This window comes from Camellia sinensis, chromosome 14, assembly GCF_055761805.1.
Source record: "Camellia sinensis isolate YWXY chromosome 14, ASM5576180v1, whole genome shotgun sequence".
NCBI classification, from domain to species: domain Eukaryota; kingdom Viridiplantae; phylum Streptophyta; class Magnoliopsida; order Ericales; family Theaceae; genus Camellia; species Camellia sinensis.
The window spans coordinates 90,584,266-90,602,571 of NC_138974.1; the positions used below are offsets into that span (position 1 = coordinate 90,584,266).

General features: G+C 30.4%; 1 protein-coding gene across 1 annotated transcript; it reads right to left on the reverse strand.

The window, feature by feature from the left end:
• Positions 1 to 397: 397 nt before the first annotated feature.
• Positions 398 to 17,384, reverse strand: LOC114321505 (alcohol-forming fatty acyl-CoA reductase). Its single transcript, XM_082906057.1, has 10 exons — positions 17,230 to 17,384; positions 17,038 to 17,141; positions 14,284 to 14,486; positions 14,061 to 14,161; positions 9,629 to 9,821; positions 6,448 to 6,609; positions 6,190 to 6,271; positions 1,992 to 2,273; positions 865 to 992; positions 398 to 766 (listed from the first exon to the last, which is right to left on the reverse strand). The coding sequence occupies exons 1-10, from the start codon at positions 17,306 to 17,308 to the stop codon at positions 613 to 615; spliced, it is 1,488 nt and encodes a 495-aa protein (XP_082762183.1). The 5' UTR covers positions 17,309 to 17,384; the 3' UTR covers positions 398 to 612.
• Between the last annotated feature and the right edge of the window lie 922 nt (positions 17,385 to 18,306).

The following is an 18,306-nucleotide window of genomic DNA, read 5'->3' on the forward strand; positions in this document are numbered from 1 at the left end:
TTACGGTGTTATGAGATTAATTAATAGGCGTTTGTATCTCAGGATACAATGATCAAAATTTCATAGACGTAACACTTTGACTATATACATGGCGAACCACCAATTAATGGCTATACTTTCAAATTTAAACTCTATGTATGATGCAAAGAAGGAAAAACAAATTAAATAAAATGCAAGAATGAGGGATGTATATATAGACGTGTTGATGATTGTTTGGTTCAACCTCCCATAGTGAGCAGACATGAATCTCATCTCTTAAAAAATGAAGAGTTGATGGGAACAGATGCAAATGTTCGTAGCAAAATAGTAACACATTATAATTTTTTTTTAAAAAACTTACTAAATAAATAAATAAATAAATAAATATTTAATATTTTCTATCAAGTACACAAACACATTAGCAACCAAAAAGTAAATATTCATACTACAGGTCTCGTAATCAATGAAATATATCAAATTGGGAAATTCTTTGAGATGTGAGTTCTCCCCAAACGCAACATATATATACATATACTATATTAATTTTTCAAGCAGATCTCGAGTTTGATTTTCAAACTCTTTCTCTTAGCTCAAGTTGTTTGCAGTCCTAGTCATAAACTCCAATTGCGACAATCACTTAAACACATATCTTACTAAGCCAGGAATGTGAGTATTCATAAAGTAGTCTTCCCAGTTAATGCTCTTGGGATCAAAGTAAAACATGTCTGTCTCAACACCGCTCTCTCTAGCTACCATTCGCAACTTTTCTGTGTTGATATCATCATATCTGAATCCAAAAAACAAGCTCATTATTAGCGGTATTACAATGATTATCACAAGTAAATTTTCTTAATATGACTACCTAGGTAACAAATATATGCTTACATGCCCTTAAAGAACAAGTATGGTCGATAAATTTCAATCATCCGCTTCACGAAGTTGATCTTTCGACGCAGCTTGAGATATATGCCTTGAAAATATTGGCAAGATGCTGTATTTACTAATTCTAATCCCTAAAAGATCAAAAAAAATAAAAAAGACAATATGAAAAGAAAAATTAATAACGGAAGAGACAAGATCTGTGATGTATAAGTAAAAATTAACAATAGTACTAAACTTAGTTTCTGAATGGTGAATCATATAATCATTCTCCTAGGGAGAGTTACAATGAGTTGAAAGAAAAATAGTGTAATGCTTTGTTTGGTTACTGGGAAATATGGATTAAAAGAAAAGAAAATTTCAAATCTTAAAATCCCTTGTCAATTGGAATTAGAGGTTGGTGAAAAGCAATCCTATAAGGTTATTTTTTATTACACACCCAAGAGAGTTGCCTAGAAATGAGGACAAGTGCCATCCATATAAAGACCTCTTTGTGGTCTCTCCATTAAGTGTCACATCTAATTCAACCCATCCATTGAATAACAAAAATGCTTTACAGATGAGGTGTGGCCCAATATCTATCTATATGGATTTAAGGTCTACGTCTCATTATTAAAAGTAATAGTTGGTAATTTAATTTGTAGATTATTAAGAAATTGTCAAAAGAATAGTTGAATAACTACTATCCATCAATTTGTAACTCTACAGAATAGTTCTTCATTAACTTAGAGGAGTGATAGTGTGCAAAGTGATCCTTCAATATTATGGTTTCGTTAGACCTAGAAGTATTATCTGCTAAGGCTGAATTTAAATAAAGAGTCTTACGAGTTTGTCGCTTTGGGCTGCATGCTTAAAATGTGCCTCCAGAATAAAAGTGTCATGTTAAGTTTATTTTGAACATTGTTCTCATCTAATATGCAAGATGTCAACATTCTTATTTAGACGTAACTACAACTTTGCATTTGAAATCACGTTAAACGTGACTCAATCCCCACCATAAAACCATTGTCCACTAAAACCCACGTCAACAATTGACATCTCGGGTTTTATCTCATTGGGCTCCAAGCCCAAAAGATAACACAAAATTAAAAGCGTCACAACTTGCTATTAAAAACAAAAAAAAAAAAACATACCTTGAGGGGAAGCAAGTAACGAAGGGTCATGTATCTGTGGAAGCTATCCATGGAGGTGAGTAGTGTAACATTGCCAACAATGACAGGTTTTCCATCTTTACCAATCCATGGATGCTTTGTGAAGTAACGCTGTGCATAATCTTGAAGACAAGTTAGTATGAAAGGGTTTGCTACTGAAGAACCCACATGGTATATCATCATCTCATCAGAAGCTGCAAATGCTTGATTTGCATGAGCCACCATTGCTACCATCATTGCATTCACCACCATATCTCCTGGGATCTGCATAATCTTCCAAATATTATGAGTATATGTATATATGATAAATATCATCGGATGAATTCATCTCTCATGTAGATCTACAATACAAATGACATGCCTACACGTAAAATTTATTATATTAAAAAATAATTGTGAATTCTATTGTTTTATTTGGATATGGTAAATCAAGAGCGACTCAAATCTTAAGATGATTAAGCCAAATGTTTTAGATTTTAAAAGGGCAAAGAAAAGTGAAACTCAATCAAAATTTCAGAAAAAAAAAATATATATATATATATATATATATATTCCTTGTCTAGATAGGGAGATAGGGGCTGTGGTGATGATGATGATGAAGGGTAATGTAGTGGTGATGAAAATTAGTTGACGGCAGTGGTATAATGATGGTGGTTATTGTAGAGGCCAAATGATGATGGTAATAATAACAATAATGGTAATAGTTGTGGATGGTAATGGTAGTGAGATTGTAACGGTATATGTTGATACTAATAAGTAAGTATTTATAAAGTCAGTTAAAATTAAATAAATTTTTTGCCACTTAATTATTTTTTTAATCTACATTTTCAGAATCACTCAAAATTTTTAAGTAATAATACTTGTGGTTATCAAACATGCTTAATTGATTTTTACTTAATACAATGAACTTTTAATATTAAATCAAATTATCAAAGACTACCTTAAATAATTTAAATAATTTATATTTCTCAATAAAATGACATCATTTGAACCATGGACCGTGCTTTGAACTCTTTACTAGTATATATATACAATACGTATGTAATTTAAATAAGTAAAAATAAAATAGAATATTTATCATATATATTTTGTTCGATTCAAGTGATTAGTTCGAGTCTCATGTCCATTATTTGTTTAAATTTTTTTTTTTAATGCCAAAATGGACACTTGGCATTAAAGTGGAAGATGGCTTCAAAACACCAACTAAGGTGTTCCCTTGATTAATAAGTATAGATAGATACAACCACCGATTATTTTTATTATTTTTAGATAGGGACAAGCACCAATTATAAAGTCTAAAACATTGTTACTCAAAAACAGACCCAAAAAAAAAAAAAAAAATCTTTCAATTACCTAAACGTTTAGGAAAAAATACAAAGGCTAATTATAAAAAACATAACTTAAAAAAAAAAAAATCCATATATGCATGTACATAATGCAAATAGGGAGATTTAAACCCTCGTCACATAACGCAATCATGGTCACATTTTGACAATCTAAAATTGTTATGTGTAAATTATTTATGAGAAATTCAAATACAATAGATATATGATTTTATTAAATTTATCTTTAAAAAAATAAATAGTAAATTTTTAAAATTATATTTATCATTTTTGATTTTTGAAGACGGAGACCAACAAAATAATATGACTCTAATTATCAAATCAATGTAATTTTCTTTTAATAAATAATTAATACATATGATCTAATAAAATAAATAGTTCAGATCATTAAAATAAAACTTAGAGTGGATTACCAACCCCTCCAAAAAAAGGACTCATACTAGGTCCATGGGGCCAACAAGACTTTTACAATCCTATCCCATACTTAGGGCTCATTTAGAATTAATTTTTTGCGTAATTTTTTAAGTTTTTACAAAAAAAAAAAAAAAAAAAAAAAAAAATCGTGTAAAAAGTTAAGAGAGTAAATTAATAATGTGCAGTAATTTTTTGACTAAAAATCGAACTTTCCCAAAAATGTTATTGTCCCGTTGGTTTAGTTTTGAATTCAATTTTGAGAAATAAGTTTTTTAAAAGAGTTTTCAAATTTTAAAAATTTGTTTGGTTGTATACTTTAAAAATAATTTTGTAATTAGAGTTTTGTGGTTTGGGATAATTTGTATTTTTTGTAGTTAAATGGATGTGTGTAAGAGAAAAAATGATTGATTGATGTATAAGATGTAAAAGAATGAGAGAAAAGAATGAAAAGTAATTGATTGATGTGTATTTGTGAGAGAAGGAGAAGGAGATAGAACAAATAATTTAAAACATTTTTGAAAAAATTATAAATCAAACAAATTTTAGATTTTGAACTCTCAAAAATTGATTTGAAAACTAAACCAAACAAGCAATTTTTTGGATAAATTACAAATACAACCCTTGAAATTTACTTAAAATGCGGATTAGCCTTGTAGTTTGAAAAATTACAAATATCCCCTTATTAGAATTTTTTATTTAACATAATTAACTGAAACAATAAAATTTATAATTGCTCTCCTATACAATAATAAAATTGCCTAAATTATTAATAGAAACATATTTTTAACATTATTAAAAATTGTTAATTGATTTGATGATTTATTAATAAAATGGACAATTATGAAATTAGAAACCTTAGAGGGTGGAATGTAATTTTTAAAATTACAGGGAGCGATTCGTATTTTAATAAAATCTCAGGAGATGTACTTGTAATTTACCCTAATTTTTTTATACCACTTTTTATTTCTAGCATGATTTGGCATATGCATAACTATTATTAGAAGGGTAGTTATTTACAGGTTTGTTATAAGGACATGTGCATCCCACAAGTGTTTGCATAGAATAAAACGCCCACAAGTATTAGTAGTAATTAGTGATTTTTTTGTGACTAATTTTTTTAACGGCGGCTAAAAACTAATAATTGGTGACACTTTTTTGAAAAAGCCGTTAAAAACATTAAGAAAATAAGGCTATGTTTGGTTGTGTTTCCAAACAATGATTCTACACCTATATTCAAATATGATGTTTGGTTGTAATTCTCAAATAACGTTTTTAAAACTCTGCAGAAAACTCTGTCTCAGGCACATTTTTCAAAAAAAAAAAATCAAATTCGTCCTAACCGGTCGTCCGACCGGTTGACCGGAACAGTGAATTTTTTTTTTTTTTTGCAATTGACATATGTTAATTTTTATATATTCGAAAAAAATATTTTTCAAATTTTAAAAAAATTTTTTATGTACTTTAATAGAATTTTGAGTTGTATGTTTGGTTATGAGTTGTAAGTTTTCGTATCAAATATCATATGTCATATCAAAAATTTCCCGTTCAATTCAAAACTCTTTTACCAAACAAATTTTCCACACTCAAATCGTAATTCCAAAACTCACAAACTCAAAATACAACTCATACTCTCAAATCATATTTACAAAACTCTACCAAATGCAACCTAAGACTTTACAATAACAATTAAAAGTGAATAAGACATTTTAATACACTAAAAAGTAAAAAATACTTATTAATGCACCCATCTTCTTAATATGACTTCTTAGTCAATTTTCTTTATTACACTAGGCGTGAAATGAGTTTCACTAATATTTAGTAGTTACATATGGCGACAACGCTACATCCCTTGAGTTATCACTTGTAAATGATCTTTAATAATATGATTTTGAAATTAGACCTCACATGATAAAATATTTGATAAATAAAAATTTAACACTTATCAAATATATCATTAAAAGTGAATTTTAAAAATGATAAATTAAATATTTCAAACATTGTTTTTATATGATTCTTACAGAGGACCGGCCTAAGTGCAAGGGCACTAAGGCCACTTCCTTGGTCTCCGAATTAAAGAAGGCCCAATTGCTTGACTGTGCTTGCATGTTTTATTTATTTTGTTGTGTGTTGGTGTAAAATTATACAATGAACATTGATCAATATTGGTCTTGTTTGGAAGGTTGGTTATTTTAACTGTCTATTTAGCTTTCTGATTATTTTAGTTTGGTTAAAAAATTTGTATTTGTGAAGTTAATTGACTTTTTTTTGTAGTTGATTTGATGGTTGTGAGAGAAAAAGTGAAATAATTATGAGTTGAATATGATATTTTGTCTTATTAACTATATTAATTTATTTTATCTTTTAATGAAATTTTAGTCCAAATGACAAAAAAAAAAAAGGAAAAAAAAAAAGGAGAGATTTACCACATCAATAACGGAGTGTGGATCAGCAAGAAAACACGTCATATTTCCTTTGCCATATCCAACTAGTATGCTATCAATCGTTCTGTAATAAAATAAATAAAATTATGTCAGTTTATAGATTATTGAACCGTTAATTAGTCAAGACTTCAGTTCAGATGAATCTCAAATCCATTTTGAGCCGAAAATTGGTTTTAAGAAAAAAAAAAAACTTTAATAAATTATTCCAAACAATCCTAAAGGACAGTTTTGTACGTTTACCTTACACCTTCAACCCAACCGGGGAAAGGCTCTTTGAAAGTGCTAGTTATGATGGTGGGCCTGATTATAACTAGGGGCATATTTTCTTTCGAGTGTCCCAAAAGCATTTCTCCCATTGCCTTTGTAAATACGTAGGTGTTTGGCCATCCATACTTCCTTGCTCTGTAAGATCAGTTGAAAAAATAAAAAATAAAAAATAAAAAACAAAAAACATAATGGAAAAATGGATTAACAATTCTATTGTGAATAAAATTAGATATATAAAATATATGTAGATAATAATTTATAGAATTTGTTAGCGGATTATAGTTTTAGAAAATTGTATGCATCCATATATTTAAGGAGAGGGCTTCTCTCCAATTCACAAATTGCTGGGCAACGAGCCTCATCATGGGGTTTAACTTCGATAATCTAAACCATCCATTGTGTAGAGCTTGTCATGTATTTCATCCCTATTAAAATTACGTTGATCGGATATCAATTGTCTCTCGATCAGATCATATTTTTGTCAATGGTAAGAAAGATTTTAAAAATAAATTGTTAATAAAAATGTGCTCTGATCAAGTATCTATCGATATCCGGTCAACATGATTTTTTGCAAGGATAAAATAATCAACAAACTTTACACATAGGGTGCGTTTGTTTGGACGGACTGAATAAGGAGAGATTGTAATCCATCGAACTATTAGTCCTGGGATACATTGTCCCAAGACTATTTGGTTGGACTAAATTTATATCCTATGTTTGTTTAGTCATTGGATTAGATGTCTGGATTGTACTATTTTTAGTTATCCAATGTTTGTTTGGGATATTATCGAGAAGGATAAATGCTCAAATGACTATTTTATCCTTTCCAATTATTTACTAAGTAATAGCAATATTAAACATAGCTTTAATATTTTAATTATTTTTAGCTAAATTAAATAAAAATTTGTTTTATTGTATTTTTTGCACAATATTTTAATTATTTTAATTTATTATTTTCAATTAAATTAAATTTATAATTTATATTTTTTATTTTTTATTTAATATATAATTTTAAATTAATGACAATAAAAAATAATTTTATTTAATATATAAATTAAATTTTCAACAACACTAAAAAAATTTAATTTATAAGGCCATAATTTATAATTTATTATTTTTAAATAAATTTAATTTATAATTTATATTTTTTATTTAATATATAATTTTAAATTAACAACACTAAAAAAATAATTTAATTTAACATGTAAATTTAATTTTTTAACAACACTAAAAAAATTTAATTTATAGGGCCATATTTTATTATTTATTATTTTTATTTAATTTAATTTATAATTTATAACTTATAACTTATAATTAAATTTTTTTATTTAATATATAATTTTAAATTAACAACACTAAAAAAATAATTTATAAATGTTCAAAAGACTATTTTATTATTTTCTAATTGTTTGCTAAGTAATAGCATAGAGGGTAAAATGAACATGTCACAAAATAATTCTATGGGATACCAATCCCATGGTTTCTATCCCATCCTCCCCCATGGGATAGGATAGTCCCATATTTGTGGGACTAATAGTCCGGTAGTTCGGAGTAAAAAAAATTAAACAAACAATGGACTATTAGTCCGGTGGGACTAATAGTTCAATCTCACCCTCAAGGACGGAACTAGGAGAAGACTATGGGGGGCCATGGCCCCCCTATTTCTCTAAAAATTATTGTTTGCCATTGAATTTTGAATATATATATATATATATATATATCATTTTATACATAAAATGGCCCCAGCATAAAAAAATATATATGTCATTCTTCTTCCATCTTAAATTCTTTTTCTATTTTACACCAAAAACACTTCTTTATCTTATTAGAAATTGTTTTTATGGTATTTAAATTTTTTTATGTATATATAATTTATATATATCATATTATACATACATGTATGTTTTGTGTATATGGTAAAAAAAAATTATTTTCTTTTGGCCCCTCCGATAATGAAATTCTGGTTTCGTCCCTGTCACCCCCTGATCCTTTAAAACAAACACACCTAAAATGATTAGAATCATTAAAATGAGATATATGATGGCCCCACAAGTCTACTAGTACGGTCTAGTTGTGGACCGGAAAAGACTTATTAATATGTCTAATTTTGTGATAAGTTTACGTGTTAATAGACTTTTTCATGATTTAATCATATATAGGCTGCTAATAAAAGAGGTTTGAGCAATGTTTGATGTCTTCTTTGTTTGGTTGTCCGAAAAATGTGAATTGGATGGTAAATTAAATTTATTCATTCATTTAAGAACTAGAACTATTTAATTGAAAATTGAGAAATCAAAAATTTAATTGCTCAACGCCTATAAAATCTAAATTAAGCCATTTACAAATTTAGAAATTTTGAATAGTTAATTCAAAATGAAGCAATTCATGCAACCGAACAGGCCCTTAATGAAATACCTAATTATTATTATTATAATTAACGTCTTGTAATTTTAATATTGTCAAGTCAAACTTCTAATATTGAGATATTCAATTGATGGCATCAATAATGTTACACACTGAAAATTAAATACAGAAATTGTTCATTTGAACAACTGGCCGAATGACTGCCCGAATAATTGGGTAATCGATTAGAAGACAAGATAATATTCACAGTTGACAAATTTTGACCACAATCGACAAGATGACAATTAGAATTGACAAAAAAATTACCGCAATTGACAAACTCTAACGCATATTAGTGTGTTGTTGAAGAAACATGTAATAACAAAGGCGGCTTTAATTTAGGCATTATTTGCTATATTCATAGAATTTCTCTCTTCTAGGGTTAATTACACTTGGCACCCATATATTTTTTTAAATCAAAATTTCACTTTCACCCTTCCTTTTTCAATTATATCAATTAACTCTTCACACTATAAGTTAAGTTATGATATTATCTTTTTGTATATTTGATATTAATAAGGCTAATAAAACTTGTTATGTGAGTTATATGTGACATTTTTCTCGCTTCATTTGTACTTTTAAATTTTTATTAAAATCTCAATTTAATCCTTACACTTCTATTGAAATATCACTCTGTCCCTCTATTTTTAATTTTTGTTAGTCTCTTTAATGGTAAATGAACATAAGAATTAACTGTCACAATTAAAAATAATGGATTAGATTGAATTGGATTGGGTTATGTCAAGCAAACCTTTGAATGCCCAACTTCTTCATTGCCATTTTAATTTCTCCATCTGTAGCCTCTTCCTCCCTAAGCTCTCTCAGTCTTTCTCCAACAACTTTTATTTCCATTTCAATGTCTAATCCATGAGCCCCATTGAGTGTCTCACCCATGTAATATGAGTTCTCCACTATGAGTCCCTCCCTTTCTCCTGATACATAAGCTGAAAACAAACCATACTCCAATGATGATTATTGAAAAATGATTCACAAACAAAATTTTAATGCGGAAAATATATTCAAATCAATTAATGTGTGGATGGTATTTTTAAAATCATGAGTCAATGATGTATTACATTAGTAATTTTACCAAGCCTAAAAATTTGTCTCAAAATTTAATTAGAAAACAGTTAGTGCGTGGTCCCCACTTATTATTATTGGTAAATTACCGGTTTCATGCAGTTAACTTTTACATAAATTTCACTTTTATCTATTAACTTTCTCCTTAATTTTAATGGTGCCGTTTGGTAACACTTACGTTTTTAATTTTCTATTTATATTTATAAAAATTTTAAAAATTTAAATAAAAATTTTTTTGGTAAAATTTTTAATTTATAAATGAGTGGTCTCAGTTTATAAATTTGGCTAAAAAATGAAAACACAAAAAATGTGTTTCTGTTTTGAGTTTTGAGTTTTTTTTTTTTTACCACCCAATACTAGCCACCACCCACCACCATTTTCCACTACCGTCTTCCACTACCACCACCCACCCACCACCACCACTCACCACCCATCCGCCACCACCACCACCACCCACCAGCCACCCACTCGCCGCCACCACCACCACCACCACCCACTACCCACCTGCCATCCACCCGCCACCACTCACTGCCCGCCACTACCATCCACCACTCGCCACCTACTTGCCACCACCACTCACCACCCACCTGCCACCACCACCCACCCACTACCACCAGCCACCTGCCACCACCGATCACTACCACCACCACCATTACCACTATCACCCACCACCCATGCGCCACCTACCCACCACCACCCACTCGCTACCACCTACCACCCGCTATCGTTACCCACCCACCCACTACCACCACCACTCGCCACCACCCACTACCACCTGCCATCCGCCACCTATCTGCCACCACCACCACCACCACCCACTCGCTACCACCCACCACCTGCCACTGTCACCCACCCATCATCACCACCCACCACCCACCCGCCACCACCCGCCAACCGCCACTCACTTGCCACCACCACCCACCACCCGCCACCGCCATCACCGCCCACTCGCTACTACCCCCCACCTGCCACCGTCATCCACCCACCCACCACCACCACCCGCCACCTATCGGCCACCACTACCCACCCGCCACAGCCCAACACCATCCGCCATCCGCCATCCGCCTGCCACCACCACCACCACCCACCATCCGCCACCGCCGCCGCCACCACCACCACCACCACCACCCACTCGCTACCACCTACCACTCGCTACCGTCACCCACCCATCCACCACCACCACTCACTCGCCACCACCCATCACCACCAGCTACCCACCACCCACTGACACCACTTGCCACCACCGTCTTTCACCGCCACTTGCCACCACTTGCCATTTTTCACTATTTTTTAAATTTTTAAACATTTTTTCAATTACCAAACGTGTTTGTAGTTTATATTTTTCTAAAAATAAACAAAAACCAATTTATAAAATTTTTGTAAATATAAACTGGAAACGTAAACGTTACCAAACACACCCAATGTAATCCACCTGTCATCTTAAAAAAATGGACAGAGAGTGCTCATGTGATGTTCACGTGTTTTTTTAGCATTGAGGAAAAAAATTATAGAAAAAAATTTACTTTATTAGTTTTAACTTTCATTCAAATATTAAATGATGAAATGAACTAAATTAAAACTCAAGTTGAAGTATGAAAACTTAATTTAAGTGAAATTCCAAGCATTACAAAATTTCGATGGAAAATTTGAAGAAAATTTTAAATATATATAAAATTTATATAAAAAACTTAAAAAGAATGATGTGACATTTTTCTTATTGTAAATAAATTTATCTTTAAAAATATTTTGTTTTGAAATGAAAGATCCACATAGAAGTGTAAAAATGGCCCGGCCCAACCCACCATCGGGCCTAGCACTCTCCCACCAAAAATTGGGTCAAGCCTGGCCTTGGGTGGGTTAATAGGCCTGGCCGCCCGGCCGAGGCTCAAACTTGGGGCGGACCTGGCCCTTTTTTAAATCTTTTTTCACCAAAATTTTATTTATTTTTTTCTACCAAAATATCTTGAAAATGGCATTGGGCCTCAGGCGAGTCGGGCCTCGAACTAGGCCTTGGAGTTGGCCAGTGGGCCAGGCTTCAAGCAAGGCTAATTAGGTCAAGGTCACAGGCTACTACAACAAATTACGCTTTTGGCGATCAAATTTGGTGACTAAAAAAAATTTAGTCGCCAAAAGTTGTGAAATTAGCGACCAAAACTTATATTAGTTGGAAAAAGTATAATATTTAGTGCCTAATTTTTTTTAGTCGGGATATATTGATTATTGGCAACTAAAAAAAATTTCATCGCTAAAAGGCCACAATTGGCGACTGAAATTTTTTTTTAGTCGTTGTATAGTTAGTTTTGGCTATTAAAATTATTTAGTCGCCAGATGAAAATCAAAAATTTACTTTTTATCTTTGACAATCAAGAGTTTGGTCGATAAAAAGTTATTTTTAGCGACTAAAAAATATTGTAGTTGTTGATTAAAATTATTTAGTTGCCAAATGAAAAACTTTTTATCTTTGGCGACCAAAGAGACCAAAAGTTTGGTCGCCAAAAATTTATTTTCAGTGACTAAAAAATATTTTAGTCACTGTATAGTTAGTTTTGACTACTAAAATTATTTAGTCGCCAAATGAAAAACTTTTTATCTTTGGCGCCCAAAAGTTTGGTCACTAAAAATTTATTTTCAGCGACTAAAAAATATTTAAGTCGCTGTATAGTTGGTTTTGGCTATTAAAATTATTTAGTCACTAAATGAAAACAAAAAATTACTTTTTATCTTTAGCGACCAAAAGTTTAGTTGCCAAAAATTTATTTTCGCTGCATAGTTAATTTTGGCTACTAAAATTATTTAGTCACTAAATAAAAAACTTTTTATCTTTGACAACTAAAAATTTGGTCGCCAAAAAAGTTATTTTCACCAACTAAAAATAATTTTAATTGCTAAAAAACTGTAATATTTGGAGGGAGACATTTCAAATTTTGGAGTGAGACATTTTAATCACCAAAAGTTTAAATTTTTAGTCGGCAATAGTGCGAATTCTTGTAGTGGGCTGGGCCGAACCCCAAAACAAACAGCTCAACCATAGGGTCACGGATATGGTTAGTCCTGGTCAGACCAGTCTGCGAATGGGTTTCGGGCGGGCCGCAGGTCGGTGGGCCGATTTTACACCCATAGGTCTACATTAAGTCGCATAACTGTATACGAAAATAAGTCCATCTTCAATGATGTTTTATTTTAAAATAAATGATTTATAATGAATTATATTATTATGTATAAAAATAGTATACGCTATTTTTAATTTGTATAGCATAGCGGTTAGGACACCCGTGATTAATACATAGACAAATAAATGGGGTTAACAATGTAACAAAACACGAAGTAATTTTGGAGGGACGAACGAATTGGAGAGGGGGACAGCATTGTGGGAAACAACAATTAGAATTTAGGGGGATAGTCAAATTCACCAAATGTGTGTGTTGGTTTTTTTTTTTTTTGAGTAATGCTAGAGATCCTAAATATTCTACCAAAAGTTTTATCAAATGTCTCACATGGGTGTGGGACCCACACAATGTGGGTCCCATGTGGGACCCACACCCATGTGAGACATTTGGTAAAACTTTTAGTAGAATTTTTGGAGCCTTTAGCATTTTTGTTTTTTTTTTTTTTTTGTTTCATTGATCATCGCAACAATCATTTATCCATAAGGTAAATAATTTAGAAAAATAGTACTGATAAAAACTTACAGGAAAAATTATTTTAAAAAAAAATAGAGTTTGACCTTTATGACAAATAAATTTTGAAATTTTGATATTTATTTTCAATTTAAATGATTGGTCTATTTTCGTTAACTAAAATTGATGAAAAATGATATTTTAGCCATTAAACTAAATTTAAATTATTAAAAATATCTAAAATACCGTTTTCATTGAGTTTAAAAATTAAAATACTATTTTTTTCGTTAGTTTTACTTAATGAAAATAGATGGATGATTTAAATTGAAAACAAAATATAAAAAAAAAAAGTAGGATTTATTTTATTAAAAGGCTCAATCCCTGAATATATATATATATATATATATATATTATTTTTGTGTAATTTTCTTGAACTTTTATATGAAAATGAATAAGGTAATGAAGAATTAGAGGGATTGTACTAGCCTGTAGATATGTGGAGCAGCATCTTTATATTAGCACATTTCTTTGCAAAGTCCAAAACAAGCTTAGCTCCCAATGTATTGAGAAGCAATGCAACATCATATCTACATAAAATAAAAATAAAAAAAAACCATCATTTTAGTTTTTGATCGGCAAAGAAAAAAATCATTAGCTTAAGAATGTGTATCCAATATGATTAGATGAATTAAGATTTTGTAACCGATACCTTTCTTCAAAGTTTGTTGTTGCTGCTAAATTAACTACAACATCCACTTCTCTCCACATCCTTTCCACCAAATTAGAGTCTTTAACCCCCAAGTTCTTACAAGTAATGTCTCCAGCGACCGGAGTGACTTTTTCCGATATGAGGGAATTCAAATTTGCACCCAATTTCTCTCTTAGAACCCTAAACAAGTCCTTTGATATGACCTACATTAATAAAAATGATTACCAAAATTATAGTCCCAAGGCTTGAAAATAAAATGAAGCAATTTTGTTAGAATGGCATTTGGATTTATTGGAATAATTGTTTCTACTATAATGGATTGCATGCAATGTTTTAAATAGAGGTATTGATATCAGGAATAACGAATTGTATGTATTAAAAATTGAATAATCCAATTGTGCATTTTTTAAAAATACTAGCTCCAAAGAATAGAAGTTTTAGGGAAAAAACCCTCAACATAGTTTTCTAGTAGTAAAAAGACACTCCAACCATTTTTATTGATAAAATCATTCAAAATAGATTTGTAATGGGACAAGGGCACTAAATTTTCTAAACTACTATCTATAGAATCATTCAAAATAGATTGTTTTAATTTTTTTGGTTTAACCAGTGATTATTAGAGGAGAAATAACAAATCAGTGTTAGTTTTAAAAAGTAATCATAGATTTATAGTAAATTTTATATATTTTAATGATTAAAGTTATAAATTTTCCTATGAATTTGTAATTATTTTAGAATAGTATTGCTGATTTGTAAATTCCCCATTATTAAAAGCCACTTCGTCCTTTTCTGTTTGAAAAATACAAAGTAAAATTTCACTATCACAAAATAATAAAAATTTATAGTCAGAAAATTGTAGATAGTGAAATAAAGGTAATCTCATTTCGGTCCCTTTACTTTTAATGTAAGGATGCTAATGAGATAATAAAAATGCTACACATGTTTCAAATGACAATTTTTATCAACTCTGTTAATGGTAGATGGATGTAAAGATGAAATTACAATTTGACTTAAAATATAAAAAATTGACTGTTATAATTAAAATTAAAACAACAAAAATAATATTTTAATAAAAATATAGAGATACTTAGTAGTGTAAAAATGGCATGCGGCCCAGGATGGGCCCGATCCCAGTCCGAGATCCTGAGCCTGGGCTTGAACCACCATTTTGAAGCCCAGCCCAACCTGCTTAAGGCCTGACTCGAGGCCCGACCCGTCCGGCTCGCCCCAGGCCCAGTGTATTTTTTAGTGAAAATTAATAAAATTTTGGTAGAAAAAAAAAATAAAAAACAAAAAAATTGTTCAAGCCCACCTAAGCTTAGCCTAAGGCCGAGCCCAGACTCAAGCCCAATGGTCCGTCCAAAGCCCGAACACTCCTTGGGTCTAAGCTTAATTTTTCTAATCCGTGGCCCGGCCTGACCTGACTCGAATTTTGAAGGGAGTCCGTGAGATCTGACATGGGCCGAGCCATGCCCGGACACAGATGAGCCGGGCCAATCCCAAACCCAGATGAACTGGACCAATTTTACACCCCTATAGATACTACATGAAATTAACCCCGCAAAATAATTGTCATTTTGCCACTCCTAGAGATACTACGTGTAATTAACCCACAAAATAATTGTCATTTTGCCCCCTTGGATTTACAATTTTCAATCGCCAGAATTGAAATTATTTTTCCCTCAATTTTGTCTTTTCTAGCTGTCAATTTTGAGATATTATTTTTACTTTTTTAAATTTTGTATTTAACACGAGTTAGGTCAGGTTAAAAAGTTGGGTTGGCGTTTCGGAGTTTTGCCTATTTTAGATTAACAAGTTTGTTTTGATTGATGTTTTTGATTTTTTTTTTATGAAAATAAAAAAAAATAATTATAATTTAGATGTGAAAATTTTTCTTATTAATTTTTAAGTTTATTTTGTCTTTTTTGTGATTAATTTAGTTAAAAAGTCAACCCAACCCAATTGTCAAAGGACACCTAAAAGTGATAACAATTTAAAAATTAAATAAAACTATACCTACCAATTGATATACTAGTGTATTAACGATAACGTGATATATTTTTAAAAGTTTTAAATTTTTGTAATTTATATGATGAGTAGAGTCTATTTTTTAAAATGACAATATCATAATATATTTTGATACACTACTTAATATACTAATTGATATATATATATATACCATTGTTAAAAATTAAAAACCCAATTTAAATGCTACGGATGTTCCATTTCTTGTCCCCAAAATAAAAGTCTTGTCATTTTATTTCTCAATATTTAAGATATATAAATTTAATCCCCAATGTATAAAAATATTCCATTTCTATGCCCTTTATATTTAATTATTTTTTTACTTTGGCCTTTACGTTATTTTTATTTTTTTAACTCTTAAAGCTAATTTATGTTCAAAATTTGTCATGTAACATAAAAGAATATATTATTATATTAAAATTTAATTGTATGTTAGATATGTGAGTTATATATAATAAAATATTTTTATGATATGTGATTGTTAATGTGTCATGTTCTGTCTAACTTTTAACTGAAATTAACTTTAAGAATAAATTGAAAAAAACCTAAAACTTGAAACATGAAAGGCCAAAATTTGAAAAAACAAATTTTAAATATCAAAGTGAAAAAAATAATCAAATATAAATTTACCCTATTTAAAATGTATCAATATGATATCTCATACATATATATATACACAAAATGTTTTAATTTACAGACTTCCTTCAGGGCTGCAACCATTATGCTTACCTCATTATGTAACCGTTGAGAGGCTGAGTGAGCGTCTGAAGCTCTTAGAAGAAGATAGAGTTTCTTCACATTTGGTTGAACTCTTAGTATCTTCTCCACAAATACTACAACCATACAAATACAACCATATTCTCATTAAAACCATGCATATATACATATATGGAGAGAGAGAGAGAGAGAGAGAGAGAGTACTCTTTGCTAGAAAGCCAGTGGCACCAGTGACTAAAATTGTTCTGTTCTCAAGAAAATGGACGACACTACCCAACTCCATTGGACAAGGAAAATGAGAAGCTAAAGAGAGAGTTTAAGATGCAATGAAAAAGAAACAACAGAGTTCCAAGTGTTTGGGATTTGTATTGCATTTCATGTATATTTATATATAGCAGGTGCCAAAACGACAAAATGGACTGTGGTTGGGAAAATTTTTATGGAATATACCACAAACACTATTATCACAAAAAATTAATAAGCATAATGTAAATATGTAAATTCAGATATTTACAAAAAAATAAAAATAAAAATAAATAAATAAATAAATAAAAAGGCTTGAGATTTTGATATATGCACGTAATTATTGTCTTGAAGGAGCCCAAATCACTGTTAGTCGGTGTAGTGTTAGGAGATGATTGGGTTTACTTTGCGATTCTAATATATTGGGAGCGCCTAGTTTGTTAGGATACTTTGTGCACACACCTCCTTTTATTGATATTTATGTTTGTATTATTAATTTTTATCAATAATTTTTTTTTTACTGATCATAAAAAGAAATTATTGTGAATCATTTAAACGTTTGTGTACACAGAAAGATTAATAAATTACTTATGATTGAACTTGTCCAAAATATAAAATACAGAAATAAGAGAGAGAATCGAGTTTGTGCTAGAGAAAAAAAGACAATGGCGACATCAATATTTTTTTTGTCATTGGGTCAATGACTCTGGACAATTTCTATTATTTATTTCAAATAATTTGATAAAGATAAATTAAATTTCTCAAATAATAAATAAATAAATAATTTAGCACATTCATATTAATGTTAAAAAAAATTAATTTATCAATTATTGAGGTGTTCATAATGAGATTTCATATCTTGGAACAGTTGAATTATCATCTCAGTATTATTTCTTCAGTAATGCTCTAGACTCCCACAACTCCTAGAACCCCATAGCATTTGTGAGAGAAAGGGAGGGGAGAGAAAAAAAATTAGTCACAAATCAATTGGAGATTGTGGGGTCACAAAAAATGGAGGTATGAAGCATTTTTATTATG

Coding starts and splice junctions, on each gene's coding strand:
- LOC114321505 (XM_082906057.1), bottom strand. CDS start 17,308: ATGGAGTTGGGTAGTGTCGTCCATTTTCTTGAGAACAGAACAATTTTA. Junction 14,162..14,283: donor ACAACAAACTTTGAAGAAAG/GTATCGGTTACA, acceptor TATTTTATGTAG/ATATGATGTTGCATTGCTTC. Junction 993..1,991: donor GTTACTTGCTTCCCCTCAAG/GTATGTTTTTTT, acceptor TTGATCTTTTAG/GGATTAGAATTAGTAAATAC.